At 39.2% G+C, this 21,601-nt stretch overlaps 1 protein-coding gene across 1 annotated transcript; it reads right to left on the bottom strand.

Moving 5' to 3' along the window:
- Nucleotides 1–2,299: 2,299 nt before the first annotated feature.
- Nucleotides 2,300–21,423, bottom strand: LOC101739169 (phosphatidylinositol-3-phosphatase SAC1). The gene is made up of 14 exons (XM_038017978.2): nt 21,256–21,423; nt 20,732–20,826; nt 20,158–20,276; nt 19,491–19,583; nt 18,880–19,011; nt 17,755–17,863; nt 16,551–16,666; nt 14,873–15,097; nt 13,371–13,538; nt 12,893–13,099; nt 11,257–11,424; nt 10,535–10,636; nt 8,909–9,045; nt 2,300–8,583 (listed from the first exon to the last, which is right to left on the bottom strand). The coding sequence occupies exons 1-14, from the start codon at nt 21,291–21,293 to the stop codon at nt 8,496–8,498; spliced, it is 1,797 nt and encodes a 598-aa protein (XP_037873906.1). The 5' UTR covers nt 21,294–21,423; the 3' UTR covers nt 2,300–8,495.
- Between the last annotated feature and the right edge of the window lie 178 nt (nt 21,424–21,601).

The raw sequence follows: 21,601 nt of genomic DNA, 5'->3' as shown, positions 1-21,601 counted from the left end.
AAGTTGTGCATGTGCCCATCTCTATGAGAAGCAGTCGTGTATTCCGATAGAAAGACCAGAACAGCCCTTGCCCAACAGAATTCAAATATCCATCTCATGTCTCAAGATGACTGGCGGCATTTGTGAGGTCTTAATACATTAAACAGACCTTGCGTTTGTTCTTACATCGTAACAAAATATCACAAATACTACTAAAATTACAGATTTTGCTATTATTGTTTCGTATTTACCGAATGCCCAAACTTAAGTGGAGTCAGAGGATTGTAAGTATATTTACTGTTATGCTGATATTCATTATGAAATTTCGGCCTCCCAACTATTTATATGCCAATCGAATTATTTTCTTATGCCCATGGGCTTCGCCAAGAAAAGTAATAGGTCCACGAAACTACACTTTGATCTCGGGGCGACAGTTGACTTCCTCCAAATCAATAAATGTCGATAATTCGTGATAAGTCTTTCCTTAAGTATGTGTTTCATTAAAAACTTGATATCGAGCTTTGAAGACAGTCAGATCGATCGATACGAGCATCATCCATTAGGCGACGACTGTTATAAATAATATCACAAACAGAGCTTAATTTAGATTAAGGCTTAATTTAGTAAATAAAAATAAATATTTGTTTGTATGTGTAGTCTCTTTTACTATATGACTTTTTAAACCATTTATTCGATAGTGAAGATAATTGGTAAAGGTGCTAATAAGGATAACACTTTAAAGAAGACTTCTGTAGCAGTACCAGCAACGAGAGACGGGTGGCGCGCAAGTTTTTTTTTTATTGCTTTGATGGGTGGACGAGCTCACAGCCCACCTGGTGTTAAGTGGTTACTGGAGCCCATAGACATCTACAACGTAAAATGCGCCACACACCTTGAGATATAAGTTCTAAAGTCTCAAGTATAGTTAAAACGGCTGCCCCACCATTCAAACCGAAACGCATTACTGCTTCACGGCAGAAATAGGCAGGGTGGTGGTACCTACCCGCGCGGACTCACAAGAGGTCCTACCACCAGTAATTACGCAAATTATAATTTTCAAGTCAATTCAAGTCATTTCAAGAAAAAAAAAATAGTCGTACTGTTAGCGTGCCACAGCGAAGCGTAGCAGCACTTCACTGGTAGTAAATCTTCTTATTTTTCTTCTTACCCTTATCCCACCCACTACGTGCGGTCCACGTGACATTTTTATACCCAATCCTGCGGGCTGAATGGTAAGCAGTCGACGTCGCCCCAAATACGTCATTTCGGATCCTCCCGATCCACTAACGGTGTTTTAGGTACCTACCCCAAGCACCGATCACACCGGTCACTGGTCATAAACTAACCCACAGACCTAGCCCACTGAGTTTCTCGCCGGATCTTCTCAGTGGGTCGCGTTTCCGGTCGGGTGGTAGATTCAGCGAAGCACTGCTCTTGCTAGGGCCAGTATTTTGCAACGCCTCCTGGTTTGAGCCTCGACCTCGAACGTTAGGGTTACGCTGACATAGCCTCTCAAGGAAAAAAAAGTGGCATTTCCATTCAGGCCTACCATAAGTCATCTTTGCACTAACAGCACCCTTCTCTCGCGCATCCTCATTCACACAGTCCATCAAGTATCTTTAGGACGTCGCCTCTTCACATTATACTGTCAGAACCTCTTATTTTTTTTGCTTAGATTGGTGGACGAGCTCACGGCCTACCTTTTTTCTTTTTTTTTTTTCCTACCTAAGCTGATAGCCTTGAGAGGCTATATCAACGTAACCCTAACTTTTGTAGGTGAGCTCACGGGGCTCAAACCTGATGACGTTGCTAACACGAACCCTAGCAAGAGCCGTGCTTCGCAGAATCTACCACCGGATCGGAAACACGACCCACTGAGAAGATCCGGCGAGAAACTCAGTGGGCTGTGTCTCAGAGTTAATTTACTGGTCGAGCCCTTCGTCGCAAGCGACGGGTTCGACGAGAACGGTGACCGGTGCTTGAAGTACCTAGAAGCACCGTTAGTGGATCGGGAGGATCCGAGATGACGTGTTTTGGGCGACGTCGATTGCTTTCCATTCTGTCCGCAGGATCGGGAATGACGGCCTACCAAGTATTTAGTGGTTATCGGAGCACATACACATCATCAAGGTAACTACCGCCATCCACTTAGCGACTTGAGTTTTAAGGACTCCATTTTTACAGTACAACGGCTGCCTCACCCTTCATATCGAAACGCATTACTGCCTCACGGCATAAATAAGCAGGGTGGTGGTACTTACCCGTGCGGACTCACAAGACGTCCTACACCCGTTCCTTTATTAGTAAAGAAAGTCCAATATACGTCAAAAACATTACTTTATTATTATAATACATAAAAACGAAATAAAGAAAAAAAGCTTAAAATTTATATTTAATAGTAAAATGCAATAATGGAATCTATTAGGACACACAATCACGATTTAAAAGTTTCGTATTTTTCATCATAATCAACAAAATTAAAAAGAGGTGATCAGTTGCAAAGGCTGCAATACATAATAATATGTGTTCACAAAAATCATTTCTTACGTGCTCAATTCCCTTTGCTACAATTTACATTATAATAAAAGACCTCATAAAAATTTTGTGTTTTGTGACGTCACAAGAGAAATAAACTAGACTAGGGTTGGTGTGATCAGCAGTGAAGCTTTTCAGTCACCTTTACAGGGATGTCTTGTTAGTTTAATATCTATTTAACGAATAAAAAAAAACTATTCTTTATGATATTTAAAACCTATAGCGGATATTCATTAGTGCAAGGACAGAGACGATGCAAGGCATCTGTGAGAGTTCGTTGTCCACCTCCCCTTATATTTTGACCAATCACAACACTTTCGATTTTGGCCTCGACCAATAAACACTTGGCGCGTCACGTGGTCTCGGGTTGGTCCAGCTCCAAGTAGTCTCTCACAACGAGCCCCATAAGATGGTTGTTCTAAAACAGGGGCTCCCACACTTATTTTGTCTACTATCCACTTTGAGATTAATTATTTTTTAGCGCCCCCGTTTCTTCCCATACTCAAGGACAAGAGGACAAGAGCTCAGTCGGTGTCTAAGAGTCCTCCTAGATTAAATTACAAATCGCCTCCCAAACTTCTACACAACGCCCTCATTTTTTTTTTCTGGGTCTCTGCAGCGCGCACAACGGGGCGTTATTGCCCATTTTGGGAAAGGCTGTTCTAAAATGAGTATTCATTGAGTTTGTTTTCGCAAAACCAAATAGCCGTGGGAGCTTCCGCTATTGTGTATTATACTGTGACGTCACAAGTCACTAAGACAAGTAGAATAGTCTCGATTAATTCAAAACAAAACAAATGTAGGTAAATTAGAATCAATTTATAATCTTTCTGGATGAATATTACTAAATTATACATATATAATAACTTAATGATATTTTGTAAATTTTATGTGATGTACATAATATGGGTAAGCCCAGTTTCTTTTCGATTCCTCTCAGTAGTGAAATTACATTTGAATATGCAATTTCGAAAAGGGCACATGTCGCATATTTTGTCAAATACGTTTTTTCATATACATGTAGTTTTGAGGCTTACCTACTACACCCATTTTATAACAATTCCAGTAATTTTCCATTGCTAATTAACACTAAAATATATCTCAAAAGTGAATATTTTAAATTTTACACTGCTTTAGAAAATAATCAGTTTTTTTTTCATTTCCTGAACATTTTACATTTTCAGAGATGTGACCTTTTCGAAATTGCATGTTCATTTGAAACCGGTGTTAAAGTCGAGACGATTAAAAGAGCATTTCTTAATATTATTTTAATTTTAAAAAATTATGATGTGGATCAATCACAAAATTACTATCGAAACACAAGTACGCGATTAACTTCATATTTCCTTAGCGGTTTAAAAGTATTCATTCGGTTCATTTCTAATGTATAGAGGAAACATTAGTTCATTGAAACGCGCAATATATAGTGCACAAAATTTTGGGATCGAAACCGGCGTCACTCGCACGTGCCTATTATGGGCGCCATTAAAGAAATAGAAACAAAACAATATCGCCCGATAATAATTAAAGTACATTACTGCCTTTGTAACTAATCGACTAAAACAACAAAGATTAACGTTCAAAAATGAAGTTCTTAAAATTAAAAAAAAAAAAACACTTGTCTTTAAGCAAAGACATTTTTGGAAACAATATTCACACACAGATATACAAAACACAAATATTTTATAACGCCGTCTCGAGTTATCATAAGCCATCGTTCTCAGCTCGCTCTAAGCGTTATCTACATTGATACTTTTAATGGACTTCAAAAGGTTTATTGATTTAAAAGGCTGAGTGATTCTCAAACTTTTTCTGTCGCCGAACAATTTTAAAATTTGAGGGCCAATGCAAAAAAAAAAAAGATTAGTTCTAAAGCTGTTTACTTTCATGTGTGGAATTGTAAGATAGGAAAATTTGAAAAAAGAATTTGGTGACACACACAAAAAAAAGATCCGAGTTTGAGAATAATCGGCTTTAAGGGTACGACAGTTTGTAATGAACTGTTTTAAAATGGGATATGTATTATTATGTATTATGTCACCCTTATTTATCGACCTCGAAGGCAGAAGTGCGGTTCATCGGAGCCTTCACAGGTTGTTTGAAGATTAACGTGTTCAAGCGCTATTTTTTTCCCTACCTATGCTGATAGCCTTGAGAGGCTATTTCAGCTTCATCCTAACGTGTAGGTGAGCTCACGGGGCTCAAACCGGAGTGTTGCTAGCACTGGCCCTAGCAGTAGAGTGCTTCGCAGAATCTACCACCGGATCGGAACCGCGACCCACTGAGAAGATCCGGCGAAGAACTCAGTAGGCTGTGTCTGTGGATTAATTTACCTGTCGAGCCCTTCGTCGCAAGCGACGGGTTCGGCGAGGACGGTGACCGGTGCTTGAGGCACTTAAAAGCACCGTTAATGGATCGAGAGCATCCGTAATGACGTGGATAAAGGTCAAAATATTTCGTGTTAGCTCACTAACATGTGACTGTACTGTGTCATGTTCAACACCAATCACTGATCAGCTGACGTCACAAATTCGTGATGTAACGTACATTGTCTTTGGTATTGCAAAACTACATCTCTTAAACAGGAAATATCTTATCTTTCCCTCCTCCACTAATGGAACGTAACTAATCAAAGTAACAGAAGATTGTATAGCTTGTTCATTGCTTAGAATGTACTGTTGCGCCGGTAAGAGTAACGCCATCTATCGCCGAATAGTCGAACGAATATCGAAGGATCTAGTAGCATCTAGAACACTCGAGAAGTACAACGCCATGTATTGTCAGATAACGGAAACACACAATACTCGACTTGTGTGGAATATTCTCGACGATTCTAGGGATTTCGTCTCGACTATAAAAGCGTTGCAGAGATGGCACGCAGACAGTTAGTAATCGGAACTACTCGAAGCGAAACAGCGAACGGATCACCTGAAGCGAAGCGGAAGAAGAGAATTGAGAATTTTAAAGTGTTTGTGAAGTGTTTAAAGTGTTGAATACAGTGTTAACTTGTAATTCGACAGAATTTTATTTATCCCAAACCCCAGCGCGTAACAGTACCAATACCACTGTCGTATCTTCCGTATGAAGCCTCCGTTAGGCTAATACATACAGGAAATGTTTGCCTTAACCCTTCAAACTGAAACGCACTATGGCTTCAGGGCAAGATACATTCGAAGCGGTAGTTCAACCCATGCCGATTCGCATATAATCGCGCTGTCATATATCAATGTAGATACGCTTTTATTATTTAATATTTCATCCTATTTTCAAATTAATAAAACCACAGCCATATTTAAATTAAAAATGAATACTTGAATTGTTTTTATTTTAAATAAACTTGATTCTGTAATTTGGTTACGTGTAGATTTGCCATTTCGAAATAGAAATGTTCGAACTAAATATAGTTTACGGGTTGACATACTGAAGTTCGAAATTGCTTTAAAAATTATTTTTCCTGTATTTATTTTTTGAAAATAAAAGCATAATGTCGATCTTGCCATAATTATAATGATTATCGCCTGTAATTCTGTAATGTAAACTTTCTTTATATTTTCATCTAGACATTAGATGCTCTTAAAGATTGTTCACACTATGCAATCATTTTCTTTCCTGGTATCATATCGAAGGGTGAAGGGCCATTTCGCTTAACACGCGACATTTATCTTTGTAATTAAATGTCAGTTTCATTAGTCATTACCATCAACAATTCGATCTTTCTAATTGAACTTGAATTAGGTTTATCCCATTCAAGTAACTGGAGAAGTATCATTATGATACTTTTCCAAATTTTAAACTTGAAATGGCTCTCCTGTAAAGTTTTAAAAGTGCTGCTTAAACTAAATAACCTTTCACGCCTCGATAACAAAGGCTTCAATCAAGCTTCAACCAATCAAGTTTATTCAAAATCAACTGTCATATTTGACAACGACATTAGGCTGGTGTTGCCAGTACATTAAATAATAAAATCGATTCATTTCGTTGAAAAGAGATGTCGCACTCTAACGTTACAGACAATAAACACGATAATTTAATTTCTATGTATTTATTCGTTTAAGCAGATTAACCAATTAATAAGGTTAGTTAAAATTAGCAGAGTCAATTGAATATGGACGTAACAACAGCAATATCCGTCGTGACCACAATTTTTCATTTTAAATACGACTTATCCTATTAAGTACTGCGTTAACGTAAATTTGAAACTTCAGAACAAATAATACAATTAACATGTTGTTTGTTCGTAACAATTTAATAATATGATATATTATTCAGAATTGATAAAAATCTTTAATTTTAACGCACTATTACTTAGCAAAACAAGAAAGAAATTGTTCTAATTTTTTTGAACTCTCAACTTGGTAGAATATTCCTTTAATTTATGGCAACTTTGATCTTTGAAAATCATAGCTCGCATCTCCCGTTTTGCATACGTGTGGATTACGTGTACAGATACAATAGTAAAATCAAATATTACTCATACGGGAAATATAATTATAAAGTAACCGAATTCTTGCGTTGACTTGTAAATGTTTTTTTTATTGCTTCGATGGGTGGACGAGCTCGCATCCCACCTGGTGTTAAGTGGTTAACTGTAGCCCATAGACATCTACAACGTAAGTGCGCCACCCACCTTGAGATATAAGTTCTAAGGTCTCAGTATAGTTACTGCTTCACGGCAGGAATAGGCAGGGGGTGGTACCTACCCGTGCGGACTCACGAGAGGTCCTACCATAAATTTTATAAACACAGCTGTTACTGCCCACGCTGCACTTAGATACCGCAGCAAGAATGTCGATTATTGTATAGTTTTTACCCTATTATTTATTACTTTGTTCTTATTAAAAAACATACTAGTATAGTTGATGAATATAAGAAATTTTCAGAAACTACGATTATATTATTATCTCTTTCTATCGTTTACTTAAGTAGGGGAGCGCGAGCGAGACGGCAATACGATTACATGCCATATCCCATTTACTCAGTGTAACGTATCTGTCTTCTTTTCAACATTTATTATTATTAAAGGTTATTTAGAAGAATTTTATATTCTAGAACTCAAACCGTAATGTTTCGTTATCGAAATAAATAAATAATCGATTCGCAGGATTAAAATGTTTTACGTTTAAAATTACCTAAGCCACGTCACATGTTACATTCGGTGTGCTTTATAGTGAGAGTTTTTTAACCTTCTCGATAGCGTAAAAGTTAAAAGTAAACGAGGCTTGTGGAGAGTATTAAACGGTAAGCAGCGGCCTGGCTCTGCCCCCGGCATTGCTGAAGTCCATGGGCGACGGTGACCACTCACCATCAGGTGGGCCGTATGTTCGTCTGCCGACAAGGGCAATAAAAAAATAAAAAAATAACTCTGATTTGCATGGAATTTTTTTTAATGCTTTGATGGATGTACGAGCTCACAGCCCATCTGGTGTTAACTGGATACTGGAGCCTATAGACATCTACAAGGTAAATGCGCCACCCGCGTTGAGATATAAGTTCTAAGGTCTCAGTATAGTTACAACGGCTGCCCCGCCCTTCAAACCGAAACGCATCACTGTTTCACGGCAGAAATAGGCGGAGCGGGGGTACCTATCTGCGCGGACTCACAAGAGGTCCTATCACCTGTAATTACGCAAATTATAATTTTACGGGTTTCATTTTTATTACACGATGTTATCCCTTCACCGTGGAAGTCAATCGTGAACATTTGTTGAGTACGTATTTCATTAGCAAAATTGGTACACGAGGAATTGGAACGATTGCTTAAGTTTGCCGCTAGGGGCGCTGTTCCAACTGCATACAAAGTTGAGTTAACTTTTACGCTATCGACAACGTTAAAAAACTCGCACTAAGTGAACGAAGAACTAGCGAGCCGTACGGGGACGCGCGAGGAGCTGCGATAGATCACCTGTCCCCCTCGGTCCGGGGAGCGCGCGGCGGGTGCGAGCGAGATGGCTACACGACGACTACGAGCGGCAGGTCATCGATCATAAAGACTGCTGGGCGGCGAGGGCGCGCGCCGACGCCAGGCCCCCGGCGTCCAGACTCGGCCAGTCCACGAACTCCGCGCCGTGCCTGCGAGACACGAAACATATTATTGTAATGGGTGTTAGGAGACCTCTTCCGAAAACAGACGATAATAATAATAATAATAATTTTTGCAGTAGGCAGCGGCTTGGCTCTGCTCCTGGCATTGCTGAAGTCCATGGGCGACGGTAACCACTTACCGTCAGGTGGGCCGTACGCTCGTCTGCCTACAAAGGCAATAAAAAAATATTTCTCTCTTAAAGGTATAGGTACAAATACAAATGGAAATTAACCTTATAATTTATTTTGTAGGCCTTTGAAAGAGCTGAAGTCTGCACTAGGTTCGAATTCGATCGAATGTCAATAGAGATACCTGACGATGTAGGAGAGCGTCGCTCCAGCAGCCGCCCCCCAGAACATGAGGTAGAGCAGCACTTCGCTGGAGTAGCGCGCCGGCAGCACCGCTTGGGCGCAGAACATTGACATGGCAACCAGCAGCACGGAAGGGAGCTGTCGCAACAACATTATAATCATTTAATGACATAATCATTTACTGGTGGTAGGACCTCTTGTGAGTCCGCGCGGGTAGGTACCACCGCCCTGCCTATTTCTGCCGTGAAGCAGTAATGCGTTTCGGTTTGAAGGGTGGGGCAGCCGTTGTAACTATACTGAGACCTTAGAACTATATCTCAAGTTGTGTGGCGCATTTACGTTGTAGATGTCTATGGGCTCCAGTAACCACTTAACATCAGGTGGGCTGTGAGCTCGTCCACACATCTAAGCAATACAAAAAAAAGTATTATTAGCACAGCTTCTCTGCTTGTAAGCCCGAACGCATAATCTTCCAGGGCGGAAACATGCAGTAATGTAATAGCCAAGGGCAGTATTGTAATTTTACTGTAGGCTCCACTATTACTGATACTACTTTTTTTATTGTTTAGATGGGCGGACGAGCTCACGGCCCACCTTGTGTTAAGTGGTTACCGGAGCCCATAGACATTTTTTTTGGTACCATTTTTCCTTATTGAGATAGGCAAGGGGATCTAAGCTCTTACAGTCTTTTCTGTTCTATATAATTTCTGAAATAAATTTTTAAAAAGGCAGAACCCAAGTCTTGTATGATTTATATTATGTCCTGAAATAAAAAAATAATTAAGGCCGGCCCATAGACATCTACAACGTAAATGCCGAGAGACACACCTTGAGATATGAGTTCTAATATCTGGCATAACATAGCTGATGGCATAGCTGATATCCATGAGCAACGGTGACTACGCTGGAGATCAGATGAGTGGTATGCCTATCTGCCTACAAAGGCAACAGAAAGAAACTAGATTTAGGAGAACCAGAAATCCTCTATCTCCCAACGCTAGTCTTCTTCAGACCCGTGATAAAGAGAGGCAGCCATTCGATTTGTCGGATTATCGAGATCCTCAGTTAAGGAACCAACGAAGTGGTGGTAGGACCTCTTGTGAGTCCGCACGGGTAGGTACCACCGCCCTGCCTATTTCTGCCGTGAAGCAGTAATGCGTTTCGGCTTGAAGGGTGGGGCAGCCGTTGTAACTATACTTGAAACCTTAGAACTTATATTTCAAGGTGGGTGGCGCATTTACGTTGCAGATGTTTATGGGCTCCAGTAACCACTTAACACCAGTCGGGCTGTGAGCTCGTCCACACATCTAAGCAATAAAAAAAAAGGTATATAATCATTGTTCATCATCCTCGAACTACCATTATTGTTACCAAGAAAAATCATTTTCTTAGTATTTGGAATAAAATGACGGTACTTTTATAATGAAATTGTTTTTTTCATACATTTATAGATTAAAACACTTAATTAATTGATAAGCCCTATTAGGAAAAGACAAGAGAGAGGTTAAGTAAAGAGCGAGATAGCTACATTTTAAAATCAAAGATGTCGAATGCGTTTAGGAATTGGTTTGATATTTCACAGAATTAAAAGTGGCGGTAGTTAGAAATAACGAAACGAGATATTTACCGTGATATATTTCCAGTCGTGTCCTCTCCTCAGAGGGCTCGGGGCGGCCAGACCCTCGCCCTCAGCGACCACGTACTTACCCAGGAACAGATCTATTGAGTCCTGGGAATTAAACAATCAAACTTTATAGGATAAGTATATTATATTTATAGGGTAGTACGTACTATTTCTTTCTTATTATTTTTCAATGAACTATATCTAATAATGTATCGTATATAAAAATTTAAGCCTCCGGAACCATTTTAATATAAATTTTATTGTTATTACCCTAAGTAAAACCGCTGAAAATTTGTGTTGGAATTGGAAAGCATCCCGATTCCCCACAATCTACTGTACAAATTGTAACAGTATTCCATAAATTGTAATATATTTCTGCCTATTTTAGCCGTGAAGCAGCAATGCGTTTCGGTTTGAAGGGTGGCGCAGCCGTTGTAACTATACTTGAGACCTTAGAACTCATATCTCAAGTTGGGTGGTGCATTTACGTCGCAGATGTCTACAGGCTAAAGTAACCACTTAACACCACAACTATGAGCTCGTCTACCCATCTGAGCAATAAAAAAAATTTTGCAATTTTGAGAACCGCGGAATGGAAACCAAATAAGATGGTGTTTGATATACTGTCGACAATACGTTCCCTCGCCGTTTACATCAGCGTCGGGAACAATTTGGGACTCTCAATGGCGTCTCAGGAGACGCTCTGGAGGAGCTATTGGCGGCACCTGTCTGAAGCCGTCGCTGAAGTTGTTCTTGTAGTATCGCGTGAGGGAGTTGATGCCGTCGCGCAACAGACCGACGTGCGTGCGCTTGCCGGTGCGCGTGTAGTCCGTCTTCAGGGCGCCCGTCCCGGAGTACTGCGTGGAGATGGCGTCCGCGTGATCCGCCCACACCTGACCATCGAACACTCATGCTTACATCATACTCTAGTTCAGCGGTCGGGGAACCGGGGTAAATTACCCCAAATTGGGTAAAATGAAATTTTGGGGGGTAAAAATGAAACTTTTGCGAGTAAAAAATATATATTGAAGTAAAACTTCTTCAGAAACGTTAAATTTTTTATTATTGCATTCTTTTCAAAATTATCATGGGGGCTATAATATGAAAGATACTAAAAAGAAGCGATTTCGTTTTTTTTCTGTTCTTCGCCATGGGGTAATATCAACTTACACAAAAATATTTTGGGGTAATAATTAAAAAAGTTCCCCGACCGCTGCTCTAGTTATTGCTCTTAAATATAAACCATTTGCGTAATTAATATTGGCAAAAAAAAACCCTGTGCAATTCACACGTGGTAGAAGTGAAACCTTCAAAATATAAAATACAACCATCCTAAATGTCTAAGTATATGTAAAATTTTATCATTAGTAAATAATTGTAAATAATCTTTTATAGTATGAGGTAGCGCCCTCTGTGAATTGATATTTTAACTTCACGTATACATAATCCTAAACTAAAATTCACTACAAGAGGTTTCATACACACGTTAGTATTAAAAAATCTCATAGATGGCGCTGTATTAAAAAAACACTACGGACTTATTTTTTCGTTTCATCGAGTTTGAAATCACGATTCTAAAGAAGTTTCACTTCAAAAAAAAAAGCAGAGGGCAGCTCATTCCCGAGTAGTGAGGTGCGACGACCCCAGTTAGTAATTAATATTGTCAAAGCGTACAGAGTTGTCGTAGATACGTATTTTCCCTATTTCTGCCGCGAAACATTCATACATTGCGGCTTTTTAGATCGTCTAGTTTTTTGGTGTTGTATTTCTGAATTCGGAAAAATACGTTATCTCGGATCCTCCCAATCCACTAACGGTGCTTTTACCGGTACCCCAAGCACCGGTCACCGTTTTCGTCGAACCCGTAGCTCGCGACGAAGGGCTCGGCGAGTAAATTAACCCACAGACACAGCCCACTGAGTTACTCGTCGGATCTTCTCAGTGGGTCGCGTTTCCGATGCGGTGGTACATTCTGCGAAGCACTGCTTTTGCTAGGGTTCGTGTTAGCAAAGTCACCAGGTTGAGCCCCGTGAACTCATCTACTCGCCCGGTGACGTTGATATGGTCTCTCAAGACCAGCAGCTTAGGTAGGGAAAAAAAAACAAAGAAAGAAAAAACGGAATTCGGATACATTGCGTTTGCTTTATAAAATTGCAATCTGCGCAGTTACTGGTAGGAAGTTTTAAGGAGGGCGCACGGGTAGGGTTCACTATCTATTTTTCAGCTAACCTATAATACGTTCTGTTACGATGGTTGAGACAATCATAATGATGTCTGTGGACTCCTGTAGCCACGCAAGACCTCTCGCCCGACAAAATTCTGTATGTACTATAGCAATAAAGCCAGACACAAAACACTCACGTTATTGAACAGATGTTCGAAGTTGGTCTCCAGTTGGTCGGAGCTGGAGACGTTGAGGAGCTTGAAGAGCGCCGTCAGATGCAGCTTGGCGAGCAGGCTCTGCACCACGTTGGTCCGGTCCAGGCAGTCCACGCAGTTGGTGCGGAACACGCCGCTCTGCCGCAGCAGCACGGAGCCGCCCCGACTCAGGAAGTAGCCGAATTCCGTCTGTTTCACATTGTTACGCCGGTAAGAGTAACGCCATCTATCTCCGAAGGATCTAGTACCACCCAGAATGCTCGAGAATTACAACGCCATCTGTTGTCAGATAGTGGATACTACTACTAGTACTAGTAATATCTTCCCTTCGCGGGATTCGAATCCGCGACTCCCTTCTGTAGTGAACATGTCACTTACCACTACAGCACACGACCGTTACAAGGGGGCGTTATCGCCCACTTTGGGAAAGGCTGATATACATAGTGGGTAGGTGCGCGACCTGCTCGTGCGCGATCCTGTCGGTGAGCACGGCGAGGCGGTGGTAGCGCATGGCGCGGCACTCCGCGTGGAAGTCGAAGGGCTCGTAGCGCACGCCGGGCAGCGCCGCCGCCGCCGCCGCCGCGCGGTACCCACGCTCCAGCGCCTCCTCGCGCCCACGCTGGTCGATCTGCACAAGACAACACTCATGCGATTCTCAATCTTAAAGCGGTGGTCGTTAGGGTCGAATTTTAGTTAGTGTTTTTTTATTGCTTAAATGGGTGGACGAGCTCACAGCCCAACTGGTATTAAGTGGTTACTGGAGCCCATAGACATCTACAACGTAAATGCGCCACCCACTTTAAGATATAAGTTCTAAGGTCTCGTAGTTGCAACGGCTGCCCCACCCTTCGAACCGAAACCCATTACTGCTTCACAGCAGAAATAGGCTGGGTGGTGGTACCTACCCGTGCGGACTCACAAGAGGTCCTACCACAAGTAATTACGCAAATTATAATTTTGCGGGTTTGATTTTTATTACACGATGTTATTCCATCACCGTGGAAGTCAATCGTGAACATTTGTCCAGTACGTATTTCATTAGAAAATTTGGTACCCGCCTGCGAGATTCGAACACCGGTGCATCGCTTTACACGAATGCACCAGACGCCTTATCCTTTAGGCCACGACGACTTAAAACTGATGAACTGTAACTGATGTACTTCATTTGTTCTACAACAAACAAGACTATAAGATTTCGACGTCATTTCTGAACTTCGGTCCGCGCTGTCATTATCGTATACCCAAATTCCAATAACAATTACTGGTGGTAGGACGTCGTGTTAGTCCGCGCGGGTAGGTACCACCACACCGCCTATTTCAGCTGTGAAGCAGTAATGCGTTTCGGTTTGAAGGGCGGGGCAGCCGTTGTACTGTTAAAACTGAGACCTTAAAATTTGTGTTTCGAGGTTAGTGGTGGAATTTACGTTGTAGATATCTACAAGCTCCGGTAACCACTTGACACCAGGTTGGTCGTGATATCATGCACACATCTAAGCAATATTTTTTTAAAGGATTTTATGACCTGGTAACTAAAACCTTTAAGTCATGTCTTATTTTAATTTATATTCTTATTCTTATGAAAAATGATAATATGGAGTGAAATTAAATGAAGATGATTAATTTTAGACATTAATCAACTGGGATGAAATCAAATGAAATGAGATGATATGGGTTGAAATATAATCTCAGTAAAATTGTGGTCATTTACTGGATTTTTTCAGTGGACTTTTTGGAGGATCCCGAGAAGTTATGTCCAGTGGCTTTGTTTCATTTTCCCATATTTAGTGCACTTTCACAGATGTTAAACAGTTAATAAACCACCGTTATTACACATTTAATCCTGAAGAAACACTAAATAGACAAAATAAAACAGATCACACAACTTCAGTCCTCGCGTTCCCGCCAAAAAGTCTCTAAACAAAAAAAAAAACCAGTCACAAAGTTCCACAGTCTAAGACTCACCAAGTTAACCAGCACCTGGTTCCCGTACCGTTGTATCTGGTCGCGGAGGTGCTTGGTGTAGGCCGCGACGTGGTCCTCGTGGGCCAGCGTCATCGGCGGCTTGTACCGAATGTCCGGGTACTGGCTCCAGAACAGCGGGATCGAGCCCCGGGTCTGCACGTACGAAGACTTCTCGCCGCCGCGCTCAACTATCTGTTCGGTTTCTACAAAATTGGCCACGTTGCCCTGCGGACCGCAAGGACTTACCATCAATTTTCCATCGTCATCGAAACTGTCAGGACTTTTTTTTCCTACCTAAGCTGAGATCCTTGAGAGGCTATATCAGCGTAGCCTTAACTAGTAGGTGAGCTCACGGGGCTCGAACCTGGCGACGTTGCTAACACGAACCCTAGCAAGAGCAGTGCTTTGCAGAATCTACCACCGAATTGGAAGCGCGACCCACTGAGAAGATCCGGCGAGAAACTCAGTGGGCTGTGTCTGAGAGTTAAGTCATGACATAAACGATGACACGACCGGTGTACCCTTCTCGGGCGATGCGCCTGTGCCAGAGTTTAAATCCAGTTGTGGCGGGCAGCCAACATACAAACGCAAAATATTTGACAGATGCCTGAATCTGGCTTACGACATTTTCACAAGGTACGAACAACAACATTCGGACCGTCGGTATAGCGAGCAATATCACTCGCTCGATGGAAGATCTTTCCTTTGTCGTATACCTCCAAACAGTTATTTTTTTTTAATTTAATTATTAACTCTTTTTACTATACGCAACGGAACACAAACAGACTAAAATTTCCTTTGCGGGGTCGATGTCCTAGTGTTACAATAAAAATCAATATAAATTAATGTAATTGTTTAATGTATTATATTGTGAATAATTTTTTTTTTCCTTACATTATTCGTTAGATTAGTTTTTGTTATTGTGTTGTTTTGTCATAATTGTAAGGAACATTGTTATACAAATTCAGCACTATATGTCTTGTTTTGTCGTGCGCACATAACTTATGTTGCAAGCTCGATTTTGTTTCTTTTTATTTGTGTGTTTTTATGTATCTTTAGCTTGTGATGTGTATTGTGAGCCTAATAAAATAAATAAAATTAAAATAAAATAAATCTTTTCACAAATGTCATTCTTCCTAACCTTCCCAAGTGTCAATATATTACCTCCGCCGGTAAGAGTAACGCCATCTATCATCAAATAGCAGAAACGAATATCAAAAGAACTAGTTATATCGAGAGCGATCGAGAAGTGTAACGCCATCTATTATCGAATAGCGGAAACACATATCGACATCACTAATCCTAACGGGAATATTCTCGATAATTATACACTTGTCGTGTCGAGTACAAAAGCGTTGCATAAATGACACGATGGTAGTTAGTCATCGCTTCTACTCGAAGCGAAACAGCGAACGAAGCTTGAAGCGAAGCGGAAGAAGTGAATTGCGATTTGTAAAGTGTTTAATAGAGTTTTACTGCCTACTTCTGCCCTGAAACAGTAATGCATTTCGGTTTGAAGGGCCGGGCAGCCGTAGTTATAAGTGAGACCTTAGAACTCATGTCTCAAAGTGCGTCGCGGCATTTACGTTGTACATGTCTATGGGCTCCATAACCACTTAACACCAGGTGGGCCGTGCACTCGTCCACCTTAAAAGAAAAAAGAAAGATAGGTATGTACCTGCGCGTCGACGCCCCTCATGAAGAGTCTGGTGCCGGCTCTATCCGCGCAGCGTCGCGACACTAGCGCCCAGGTCATGTCGTGCCCGTTTATATTCACATAGTTTATCGACACAACTGCACCAAGTTAGTTAAGGATGTTTATCAAATGCTTAAGACATTTAATGATGTAACGGATAAATGTGATGGTAACGGGGCTCCACAAATCTACCACCATATCGTCTTCTCGCATTAAAAGTGTATAATCTCAAAACTTACTAATTTTACAGGAGAGTGTTTTAAAGGTTTAACATGTAATATTTTTAATATTAATCATTATTGCAACATTAATTTTTTATTTTTTACCAGTTACATTATCTGTATTGTAAAGTAAGATAAAATTATGTATTAATATTGTTACATAACAGGAGTCAAGAAATTTAAACTAAAAAAAAAAACTAAAACTATACTACGCTCTTTTGACAGTATTTATGAGAAAAATACTGATGATACCAAATGATTCCGCATATTAACTCAATTTGGAATATTTTTGCAAATTGTACACTTTTAATGCGAAAAGACGATATGTACCACCAAGTAGTAATGCTTTCCCATTTGAAGAGTAAGACTAGTCGTTATACAATATAATAATGAGTTCGAACTCATGTCTCAAAGGAGATGACAGTATTCACATTGTAAACTACAGATGCTGCACATTATCTTTATCAATCAAGTAATATAAATATGGCTTGTTTGTTTACAACTATGGATAGATAAGTGGCAATATAAATTAGGTTACTTATTGATACACAATTGCCACAATACAGCCAAAAGTTATCTGATGGATACGGTTTATTGAATGTATATCATAGAAAATTGGGTATTTCTTATTGCAACTACTCATGAATAATTTAACATGATAACTTTTACATACATATATTTAATCGTAGTAGTTGATAAGAGAGTGTTAAGTATGAATGTGGAAGGATATAGAGGAAGAAGTACACCTAAGAAGAAATGGATGGATTGCGTGAAAGACGATATGTGTAAGAGGGGAGTGAGCGAAGAAATGGTATGCGATAGAGGAGTATGGAAGGAGAAAACATGTTGCGCCGACCCCAGGTGACTGGGAGACGAGCAGTCACCAAGAATGTGCTTGGATGCATGGGCTAATCTCCTGTCATTTTCACAATGAAGAAAAACGGCAATAATTTTTTAAAGGATACATCCTTGAATAATGGGCAGAGCGAATCTTGAAAACTGGTCGTGGGAGTAATCCCTTAGAAGATGTCTGTTCCACAGGAACCTTGTGTCCGCACGGTTCGCTAGCGACATCTATTTACACACGAAATAGTTGATGAGTTGTTTTATCGACGACTTACATCAAAATACTGGTGGTAGGACCTCTTGTATTACTGGTGGTAGGATCTCTTGTATTACTGGTGGTAGGATCTCTTGTATTACTGGTGGTAGGATCTCTTGTATTACTGGTGGTAGGATCTCTTGTATTACTGGTGGTAGGACCTCTTGTGAGTCCGCGCGGGTAGGTACCACCGCCCTGCCTATTTCTGCCGTGTAGCAGTAATGCGTTTCGGTTTGAAGGGTGGGGCAGCCGTTGTAACTATACTGAGACCATAGAACTTATATCTCAAGGTGGGTGGCGCATTTACGTCGTAGATGTCTATGGGCTCCAGTAACCACTTAACACCGGGTGGGCTGTGAGCTCGTCCAACCAGATGGCAATAAAAAAAATTATAAAAAAAAATTCATCAATCTAAAAAATATATCAAACTAATAAAAAATTACACACATACTTTTTTTAGTATTATATTTAAACAGTCGCGATAAAGCGTACTCTCTTTACTTTATACAAAATATAATCGAGAAATAGTTTATTACATGTGTAGCTGTGTCTATGAGTTAAAAGTGTTAAATTCTCCATACTAACTAATGAGCTGACACACATTATGTCATTCTGTAGTAGTAATGATTTAATTTAATAAAATTAAATTATGTAAACAAAAACAGAATTGGGAGTTTGATAATTCAAGACATGAGTGGATAAAGGGGTTAAGTACCATTTTTAAGATTTTTGTTTTTACATAGAATGAAGGTGTTATGTCCCTATAAACCATATTAGACCTTAAAACTCTAGATTTAAAAGCTATTTTTAGAAATTGCATGTGATGAAGGAGTCATGTATGAAGAAAAAGTACAAGTAAAAAAAAGTTTGTTGCCCCTTTTCTGAAAATTAACAAATTGTATCATGTCCCCTTCATTCACTCATGTCTTCAATTACTTAAAAATAATAAATTAATTTGGAAGTCATTTGAAGAAGATTCACAAAATACCTTATGGAAATCAGGTGTTACAGCATGCAGTCTCTGCAATGTGTGAGTTAGATCATAGCTGTAAGAGAAGTAAATTCCCGGTGTTTCTAGTGCAGCCCGGATCATGCGCTCGTACGTGTTGTTGTCAGCAATCTATTAGGAAATTATATGTAATCACCAAAAAGTAATTAATGAAATATGTTGATACAGTAACAGAATTTTAATGTTAATTAATATTTTTTTTACTGGTGGTAGGACCTCTTGCGAGTCCGCGCAGATAGGTACCACCGCCCTGGCTATTTCTGCCGTGAAGCAGTAATGCGTTTCGGTTGGAAGGGTGGGGTAGCCGTTGTAACTATACTGAGACCTTAGAACTTATATCTCAAGGTCAGTGGCGCATTTACGTCGTAGATGTCTATGGGCTCCAGTAACCACTTGACACCAGGTGGGCTGTGAGCTCGTCCACCAATCTAAGCGACAACAACAACAAAAAAACGCTTTCAATGTTCTTAAAATGTTTAGAAATCATACAGAAAATTAGTCTGCAGGTGATTTGTAGAATAAGTTTACCATGATATATATAATTAAAAAAAACTCCACTTATTGGTGGATGAAGAACTTCTATAACCTACCTGCTGAGTAGTAAGATGTGAAGTCGATCTGGTATACGGAATGATGTCTGTGCCGGCAAGCTGGTATATTTCATGCCCATTAATTTTTCCAACCTGAGCATTAAATATTAAAATCATTATTTTATAAGTTTCAAGTCAAAGATAGCATACCCCAATCCAGTGGTTGGCAACACGTGACTCGTGAGCCGTATGCTTTTTGACTTCTTTGCTACGGCTCTTCCACAAAATGTTTGATTCAGGTACACCATTTTACTTATTGTCTTGCCGTTGTAAGAGACGATTATATATTTTCTAAACTCAAGGCTATAAAAATAATTGTTAAATAAATTTTCTCTTGGCTCTTTAAATAGATTTCAATGTTGACAAGGTTGCTGGCCACTGCCCCAAACCAATTCTGACATTTTAAAATAGACCACCAAAGGTATCGTGGTCTCATTATGATAAAAGATAATTTTACCTAGAATAACACCACCGCTTCTCTTCTGATGAATGTCAAGGCAGAGTGACTAAGGAATTTGGTGAACTAAAGAGATTGGACACTTTCACAACATTTTCGTAAGCCTATTCAAATTTAAAGTGTAATCTCTCTGTTAATTCTAACAAGCTTAGTAAATTATTCTGTTGTATGATTGAAAATTTAAATTCAAATTACTTATAGAATTCTTACCAGTATCCTGTACTTAGCGACAACCAAATACAATCCGGAAATAAGTTTTATGGAGCCTAAGAACCCACATACTGGTTTGTAGGCATTTGCCGGTATTGGGATCCTTACTGAATTTATATCTGAAATAAAATTAATTTGGAAATTTTACATCACATACAGTTTCTAGTAATAATAATAATTAAAATTAACAATACTTAAATAGTAAATTATTCAATATATAGTTCTTTATCTTGATCATAATGAATTTTTGTGTAATTATTTGAAATTTCAACAATTTGATGTATCAATACCTCATTGCGAAATCAAAGGACATGATTACAATCAGAAAGCATGCACACTACAAATTTACAGCTAGATTTTTCAGATTTACTCCAATGTTATTGACAGTTCATGATTATGGTAGCTATATGCAATGATAAACAAAAAATAAAATTTTTAATTTATTTTGTTTGAAATCTTATAATTGGGTTTCAGTCTGTAATGGTCATAATCAGTAATGAATGTCAGTAATGCCAAGGACACATCAAACACGCCTGTTACCTATTAATACCCACCATTTAAATTCTTGACTAACCTTTAACACTGGCTTCTCCTGTGACTCTGTCTATGACCATAATCTCTGTAGGGTTGATTGTCGGCTCAAAATAAAATTTATCAGATGTCGTATATCTAAAACATACATAATGCACTGTATTATTTTAGTATTACATGATTTTTTACAATATTTCTTTACTGAACTTGAATAGGAACTGTAATACTAATGAAACGATTAAAATATTTTTTATAAATTACTAAGAATAATAGAATCAATATTAATTTGTTGTCAAATGACATCATGTCACTTTTTAATCTACTATCGCATTAATATCATGATACGTAAGAAATTAATTTTTTTAATGGATTAGAAAACACTATTAAAGCGATTTTTTAAGCTACAGCTATTAAATTTTAGAATGAATAAAATGTCCGTGATAGCTTGAATAAGAATAATGATATTTTTAAGGCTTCTTCAAAAACTTAAGAAAGATGTGAATTAGCAAAATTAAGTTTGTGTTGTTTGGAGATTAGAAAATTTTGACATAAAATAGGTATACTTACAGTTTAATATCATCATGAATTAGCAATTGGTCTGCCATTTTAACGAATCATTAAATCCTACAATTGTTTAAATCTTGTAAATCACAAGTTAGAAATCTAAATTAACTAAACTTGTAAACCTGTGATCTAGACGGTGCATTAGTTGGCACTTGGCAAGAATCAACTGTCTCAAAACTCATTTGTCATTTAAACAGGCGAAGGGATTTTGTCCCATATAAAGAAAAAGTTTTTTTAATTCAAGTCTAAATTCCAGTCTTCCATCCAAAAACTGAATATAAATTTGAAAAATATTTACTAAAAAAGGCCATGTGCTTATGTTTTAGCTCAGTACATACGAACGTTCACA

Source organism: Bombyx mori, chromosome 20 (genome assembly GCF_030269925.1).
Source record: "Bombyx mori chromosome 20, ASM3026992v2".
Taxonomy (NCBI): Eukaryota; Metazoa; Arthropoda; class Insecta; order Lepidoptera; family Bombycidae; genus Bombyx; species Bombyx mori.
The sequence above is the reverse complement of the archived record's forward strand: the minus strand, read 5'-3'. Positions and strand labels throughout refer to the sequence as shown.

Bases quoted from the DNA above. Each gene is read 5' to 3' on its own strand.
- LOC101739169 (XM_038017978.2), bottom strand. From the start codon at position 21,293: ATGGCAGACCAATTGCTAATTCATGATGATATTAAACT. The intron at 20,827-21,255 runs GTAAGTATACCT...TGTATGTTTTAG, and splicing joins ATTCATGATGATATTAAACT to ATATACGACATCTGATAAAT. The intron at 13,100-13,370 runs GTCGCGCACCTA...AATGTGAAACAG, and splicing joins ACAGGATCGCGCACGAGCAG to ACGGAATTCGGCTACTTCCT.